Below are 7,631 nucleotides of genomic sequence, written 5' to 3'. Positions count from 1 at the left end.
CCGCCGATCTCCAACTTGGACAGCTCCAGCGCAATGCGAAGGGCCATCTCCTCCTCGTAGTCGAGCTCGGAGCCGGAGTCTGCCGAAGCTGCTCATCGTGGTGGATGGGAACGAAAAGGGTGAGGAAAAGGAGTGGACGGAGCAGGAGAGAGACAGAGTGAGCAAGGGTTTGAGCTCGTCGCTCGGATTTGGTTTTTTGTGGGGTCCATGATGGGCCAGGCCTGACAGGCGGACGCGTCCGGGCATGCCTGGACCGCCCCATATCCGCTTTATATTTAGACTGGATATGGCGTGTTGATCAGCCGAGCGTTGTCCGCGATTTAAAAGGTCCAATTGAATCGATTTTTTATGACCAGTCAATGATCAATGGCCTGCTCGAGCATTCGAGACGGATACGGAAGACGCGGATGTAAATGCTCTTAGCCACCGTCCCAACCGGGCAACACAAAGTCTTGCTTCAGTCTGCGCCTAGTCCTAGCAGGTCGCGAATTTCGCCGGTTCTATTGTTGTTCTCTAATTATCTTCGAGCAGGTAAGATGTCGTCGTTGAGAAGGAAGCCTGCAAGTTCCATATCGTCACTGATGATTATTGCTCTACCAACTCCCATCATCAGCAGCTGATTTGACTAGCACCAGTACTTGCTGTCCTATAAAAACCTGATCCTGCTCCGGTGAACATCCGTACCGACAGATCACTAGCAGGCACCGACGGATTTGGAGCAGCTCTGATCTTTAGCGGCCATGGTCAAGAAAGGAATCCAGTATGTCGTGGTCAGTGCTCTCTTCTCCCTCATTTTTTCTCTTGTTGGCTCGAATGAGAACTGGTGTTCACCTGTGGTCTGGTCGCAGGTGGATGCCTTCACGGCCCAGCCGTTCAAGGGCAACCCGGCGGCGGTGTGCTTCCTGGAGGACGACGCGGCCGCCCCCGCGGGGGACGGGCGGTGGATGCAGTCCGTCGCCGTCGAGTTCAACCTCTCCCAGACGGCCTTCTTCTCCCGTGACTCGTCCTGCGCAGCCGACGCCACCACGCCGCGGTTCCACCTCCGCTGGTTCACCCCCGTCACCGAGGTCGCCGCCTAGCCTCCCACCTGACAGACACCCGCTGAATCAGCGTCCTTGCTCGCAACTGATCCGTATGCGCCGTCGTTTCCAGGTCGCGCTCTGCGGCCACGCAACGCTGGCCACCGCCCACTTCCTCTTCACGTCTGTCCTCGCGGAGCGCCATGGCGTGGTTGAGTTCGCGACCAAGTCCGGGGTCCTGACCGCCAAGAAGGTTCCTGCACCGGAGGCGGAGGAGCAGGGGAAGCTGTTCATTGAGCTGGACTTCCCCATGAGTGATTATGTGGGTTGCGATCCCGCCGACGAGCTGCCGTCCATCCCGGAGACGCTCAACGGCGCGCCCGTCGTCAGTGTTCACAAATCAGTGGCCACCAACGACTTCATTGTACTGTCTCTTATCTCACTCGCTCTTTTTTTTTAGTGCATAACCATGATTTTAAAAATTATTTCCTACTAACTTAGAAACAAAATTGAGGTAAAGAATTGTGTTTTTTTAGATGCGTAAATAATTGTGTTAGTGCTACTATAACAATTATACTAGGCTGAACAGGAAGACCTCTTTCTTAAGCCGCAATTGTCACAGAAACGTTGTTCGATAAAAATCATATGGCTATCTATGGCATTGATATAAGGATGCTCAAATTAACTGTAAACTGCATAAAACTTAATTGAAGGTGCAGAACTAAAGTGACAAATAAGAAACATGGATTCCTGAAATAGAAGTGGTTTGAAGGGAACGGAGTTCAGTTGCCGGTCTGACTCACCAAAAGAATCTGCCATGGCTTTCAGGTTGAACTTTCATCAGGAAAAGAGGTCGCCGATGTCCTTCCTAACATCGAAGAAATAAGAAAGTGTGCCGGCAGAGGTGTGATTGTTACAGCACCGGCGCCTGCTGGATCGGGTTATGACTTCTTCACACGCTTCTTCTGCCCAAAATTTGGGATTGATGAGGTAGGAATACATATTGATAGTGAAGCTGCTTTAACCATTTCACCCTAGTTCATAGTACAAGTCCATAACCTGTTCCCAAAATTTCTGTAGGATCCCGTATGTGGCAGTGCACACTGTGTTTTGGCACCCTACTGGGGTGGAAAGCTGGGGAAGCAAAAACTGATAGCGTTTCAGGTAATATAATGTTGCTGAAAATGTTTTCGACAAGTGAACTACTATCATTTACTACAGTGAATCCTTTTTTGGGGAAAAAAAAGTAAATGCTACAGTTAGCGCTCAATCAACCAAACTATCATGTCAATTTCCATTTTTCTGTTCATTTCATCATCAGGTATCTCCAAGGAGTGGGGCACTATACCTGGAGCTGGATGTTGCGAATCAGCGAGTGCGGATTCAGGGAGAAGCTGTTACTGTCATGGCTGGGACACTCTTCGCTTAGCTAGCATATTGACCATCCATTGACTTGCTCTATGAACTTGGGAGAAATAAATATATTTGCTGCTATCCACTGGTCTAATAATCGATTGACCGGTTTATGGAATAAAAATGAATTATCTGAACAATGTCACGCAAAACAAGCTGGACCCGTGTTATAGCGAGTGCGAATCAACATGCAACTCCTCAACTTCTTCAAAACGAGCTATCAACTTGCCACTTCTGGTGGGTGGTGATTTCAATTTAATCCGTTTGGGGACGGACAAAAACATCGCCAACATTGACTGGACTCGGGTGTCCATGTTCAATGGTGCCATTGCGGCAACGGCATTGCGTGAGGCGGCTTGGACCGGTGCTAGATTTACTTGGACTAACAAGCAATTGCAGCCGGTGCGGAGTGTGTTAGATAGGGTGTTCTTTACTCCCGAATGGGAGGTCCTTTTTCCCTTATGCACACTTGTTGCCGAAACACGAATTGGCTCGGACCATGTTCCGTTGATATTTTCCTCTGGGGAGGAATACATTAGACGTAGCTCTCGTTTCTACTTCAAAACGGCATGGTTCGAGACCGAGGGGTTTGTTCAGATGGTCGCGGATCGTTGGACTTTGATCTGCGCTCAGCTAGGGCCGCAACGCGGACCGGCAGAGTGCTGGACCGCGGCGGCTAGCAAACTCCGGGCGTTCCTGCGTGGGTGGGGGGCTAACCATGGCAGTGAAACCAAGAGGGAGCGGGCTAGAATTGTTGAGGCAATAGCCGCGCTGGACTTGGAGGCCGATCAACGCCCCTTCTCGGAGGGAGAATGGGCCTTTCGGTACGACCTCGAACGCAAAGTCATAGCCATCCTCCGGGCTGAAGAGGAATATTGGCGACGTAGGGGTGGTATCAAGTGGGTCACCAAAGGCGACGCTAACACCGGATATTTTCATGCTTACGCCAATGGTAGGAAACGTAAAAGTACTATACTTAGGTTACAATCAGATCATGGTCTCCTTCTTACCAACGATCTCATTGTGGCCCACATATATGAGTTTTTCATCGGCCTTTTGGTGACGGCCGAGGAAAAAGCTCTCTGCCTCCGCGATGGCCTTTGGGACCCATCCGAAAGGGTCTCATAGGAGGAGAACGATGGGCTCGTTCTCTCGTTCCTTCCGGAGGAAATCGATAGAGCTGTGCTCGATATGAAATCGGACACGGCGCCTGGGCCGGATGGGTGGCCGGTGGAGTTTTTCAAAAAATTCTGGCCTAACCTTAAGCACCTTTTCTATGCCATCGTGAACGGTTTCGCGTTAGGTACAGTTGACCTTGCTAGATTAAACTATGGGGCTATCAGCTTGATACCCAAAGTGAAGGGGCCGACGACATAAAACTCTTTAGGCCGATCACTCTGATTAATGTCCCTTTCAAGATTTGCGCGAAAGCTTACGACTCCCGCTTGGCGCCCGTCGCTCAACGGGTGATTAGCCCTAGTCAGACCGGTTTTCTGAAGCATCGTAACATTCTAGAAGGTCCTTTAGCGCTTCATGAAATCGTGCATGAGCTTAAACGTACCAAGTCGAGAGGCATTCTTCTCAAGTTAGATTTTGAGAAGGCCTACGATCGCATGAACTGGGAGTTCGTGCGTGAGGTCCTCATCAAAAAGGGTTTTGATGGGGGTTTTGTCCATCATATCATGCACCTCGTGAATAGTGGGCACACGGCGGTGACCATCAACGGTGAAATGGGCAATTTCTTTCGCAACAAGCGTGGCCTAAGGCAGGGAGACCCGAGCTCGCCTTTGATTTTTATTTGTTGCGGATGCTCTCGCGGCTATGATTAACAAAGCCAGGGTTGCAGGCCACATTAAAGGGCTAATCACTCACCTCATCCCCGGCGGTGTGACTCACCTTCAGTACGCAGATGACACGATGTTGTTATTCAAGCCGGACGACCATAGCATTGCCTCGATTAGGTTACTGCTGCTAGCATTTGAGATATTGTCCGGGCTTAAGATCAATTTTCTCAAAAGTGAAGTGATCACCATAGGGATGGTTGATGACGAAAGTAGGAGGGTGGCAAACTTGCTCAAGTGTAAGATTGCGAAGTTTCCGATCAAATACCTAGGGCTACCGATAACACACAAGAACCTAACCATAGCCGAATGGGCGCCCCTATATGGCAAAGTGGTGAATTGGGTAAGTCCGTGGAGAGGGAGGTTTATGTCTTCGGCCGCTAGGTTAATTTTGACCAATTCTAGCTTGTCCTCCCTTCCTCTCTTTACAATGGGCATGTTCCTCCTTGCCGATGGAGTGCATGCCAAGCTTGACACGCCGCGCGCCCGTTTCTTTTGGAAAGGAACTGGGAGAAACGCAAATACCACTTGGTCAAGTGGGCTGCGGTTTGCAGACCGAAAAAGTTCGGTGGTTTGGGGATCTCGAACTCGAAACTTATGAACGTTGCCCTGCTCACCAAATGGTGGTGGCGCCTCGCCCAAAATGAGAAGGGTCTCTGGGCGGATATTCTTCGGGCAAAATATTTCCCGGACGGCAATCTGTTTAAGGCCAAGTCCAAGGGATCGTCATTTTGGAATGGCATCCAAGCGGTGAGACCAGCATTTGCGGTTGGGGCCCATTTTTCAGTCAACAACGAATCGTCCACGCGATTTTCGCTGGACTGCTGGAGGGGCCAAACTCCGTTGTGGCAATCACATCCGGAATTGTATCAGCTCGCCACGGACACGCACATTTTGGTCGCTGACGCCCTTAGAGTGCACCCTCCGGCGATCTCCTTCTTCAGGCCTCTGGAGGCAGGAGAGGCTGCGGCTTGGAATGCACTGGTGGCTGAGCTCGAGGGGAGGAGGCTCAGCAGGATAATGATGAGATCTCGTGGAGGCTAAGTGCTTCACGAAAATTCTCGGTGAAATCCTTATACGAGAAGCTTACGGAGGGGAATGAGCTTGACATGGCTAGGGGGCTGTGGAAGGTTGGCATTCCCCTCAAGATTAAGATTTTTATGTGGCAAATGTTCCGCAATCGCCTTCCAACCTCGGATAATGTGGCCAACCGCAACGGGCCGGCGAATGGGACATGCGCCATCTGTGGTCTTGGGGAGGACGCTAACCACGTATTCTTCAGATGCTGTCTCGCTAGATTTGCGTGGAGTGCGGTCAGAGATACTTTTAATCAGAATTGGAACCCGCAAACTAGTGTCGATCTTCTTAACCTGTTATCCGCACAGAGGGGTGTGAATGCGAGGGTGGTGTGGCGCAGCGTAGGGGCGATGCTTTGGTCCATTTGGACCGTGAGGAACAAAATTACTATCGAGCACAAGTTTCCTGCTCACCCCGTTGAGATTCTTTTCAAATGTCATATTTTCTTACAGGCTTGGGCGCCATTGGGGAAGCAGCATGACGAGGAACGCATGATCGAGACTATGGAGTAGATCAAGTTGTGCATTACTGTTGGGAACGTAGTAATTTCAAAAAAATTGTACGCACACGCAAGATCATGGTGATACATAGCAACGAGAGGGGAGAGTGTCGTCTACGTACCCTCGTAGACCGTAAGCGGAAGCGTTATGACAACGCGGTTGATGTAGTCGTACGTCTTCACGATCGAACGATCTTCAGTACCGAACGTACGACACCTCCGCGTTCAGCACACGTTCAGCTCGGTGACGTCCCACGAACTCACGATCCAGTAGAGCTTCGGGGAAGAGTTTCGTCAGCACGATGGCGTGGTGACGGTGTTGATGAAGTTACCGACGCAGGGGTTCGCCTAAGCACCGCTACGATATGACCGAGGTGGATTATGGTGGAGGGGGGCACCGCACATGGCTAAGAGATCAATGATCAATTGTTGTGCCTTGGGGTGCCCCCCTGCCCCCGTATATAAAGGAGCTAGGGGGAGGCGGCTGGCCAAGGAGGAGGGCGCGCCAAGGGGGGAGTCCTACTCCCACCGGGAGTAGGACTCCTTCTTTCCTAGTAGGAGTAGGAGAAGGGGGAAGGGAAGGAGAGAGGAGGAAGGAAAGGGGAGCGCCGCCCCCCTCCTTGTCCAATTCGAACTAGAGGGGGAGGGGGCGCGCGGCCTGCCCTGGCCGCCCCTCCTCTTCTCCACTAAGGCCCAATAGGCCCATTACACTCCCCGGGGGGTTCCGGTAACCCCCCGGTACTCCTGTATATGTCTAAAACCTCCCGAAACACTTCCGGTGTCCGAACATAGTCGTCCAATATATCGATCTTTACGTCTCGACCATTTCGAGACTCCTCGTCATGTCCGTGATCATATCCGGGACTCCGAACTACCTTCGGTACATCAAAACACAAAAACTCATAATACCGATCGTCACAGAACTTTAAGCGTGCGGACCCTACGGGTTCGAGAACTATGTAGACATGACCGAGACATGTCTCCGGTCAATAACCAATAGCGGAGCCTGGATCCTCATATTGGTTCCTACATATTCTACGAAGATCTTTATCGGTCAAACCGCATAACAACATACGTTGTTCCCTTTGTCATCGGTATGTTACTTGCCCGAGATTCGATCGTCGGTATCTCAATACCTAGCTCAATCTCGTTACCGGCAAGTCTCTTTACTCGTTCCGTAATGCATCATCCCGCAACTAACTCATTAGTCACATTGCTTGCAAGGCTTATAGTGATGTGCATTACCGAGACGGCCCAGAGATACCTCTCCGACAATCGGAGTGACAAATCCTAATCTCGATCTATGCCAACTCTACAACACCATCGGAGACACCTGTAGAGCACCTTTATAATCACCCAGTTACGTTGTGACGTTTGGTAGCACACAAAGTGTTCCTCCGGTATTCGGGAGTTGCATAATCTCATAGTCATAGGAACATGTATAAGTCATGAAGAAAGCAATAGCAGTAAACTAAACGATCAAGTGCTAAGCTAACGGAATGGGTCAAGTCAATCACATCATTCTCCTAATGATGGGATCCCGTTTATCAAATGACAACTCATGTCTATGGCTAGGAAACTTAACCATCTTTGATTCAACGAGCTAGTCAAGTAGAGGCATACTAGTGACACTCTGTTTGTCTATGTATTCACACATGTATTAAGTTTCCGGTTAATATAATTCTAGCATGAATAATAAACATTTATCATGATATAAGGAAATAAATAAAACTTTATTATTGCCTCTAGGGCATATTTCCTTCAGTCTCCCACTTGCACTAG

General features: G+C 50.1%; 1 protein-coding gene across 4 annotated transcripts; it reads left to right on the top strand.

The window, feature by feature from the left end:
• The first annotated feature begins 307 nt into the window (after positions 1-307).
• LOC123074451 (uncharacterized isomerase BH0283) lies at positions 308-2,572 on the top strand. Of its 4 annotated transcripts, none has more exons than XM_044497299.1 (7): positions 308-531; positions 617-770; positions 849-1,067; positions 1,153-1,443; positions 1,848-2,009; positions 2,100-2,183; positions 2,341-2,572. In XM_044497299.1, the coding sequence occupies exons 2-7, from the start codon at positions 741-743 to the stop codon at positions 2,446-2,448; spliced, it is 894 nt and encodes a 297-aa protein (XP_044353234.1). In that variant the 5' UTR covers positions 308-531; positions 617-740; the 3' UTR covers positions 2,449-2,572. The 4 variants fall into 4 exon arrangements, with proteins under 4 accessions (XP_044353234.1, XP_044353233.1, XP_044353235.1 ...); XM_044497298.1 differs by having other exon boundaries at positions 315-531; positions 614-770; XM_044497300.1 differs by having other exon boundaries at positions 347-531; positions 691-770.
• The last annotated feature ends 5,059 nt before the right edge of the window (positions 2,573-7,631 follow it).

This window comes from Triticum aestivum, chromosome 3D (genome assembly GCF_018294505.1).
Source record: "Triticum aestivum cultivar Chinese Spring chromosome 3D, IWGSC CS RefSeq v2.1, whole genome shotgun sequence".
Lineage (NCBI taxonomy): Eukaryota > Viridiplantae > Streptophyta > Magnoliopsida > Poales > Poaceae > Triticum > Triticum aestivum.
The sequence above is the reverse complement of the archived record's forward strand: the minus strand, read 5'-3'. Positions and strand labels throughout refer to the sequence as shown.

Excerpts from the sequence above, each read along its gene's own strand:
- LOC123074451 (XM_044497299.1), top strand. The coding sequence starts at position 741 with ATGGTCAAGAAAGGAATCCAGTATGTCGTG. Across the intron at positions 771-848 it reads AAGGAATCCAGTATGTCGTG|GTGGATGCCTTCACGGCCCA; the intron begins GTCAGTGCTCTC and ends GTCTGGTCGCAG. Across the intron at positions 2,184-2,340 it reads AAAAACTGATAGCGTTTCAG|GTATCTCCAAGGAGTGGGGC; the intron begins GTAATATAATGT and ends TTTCATCATCAG.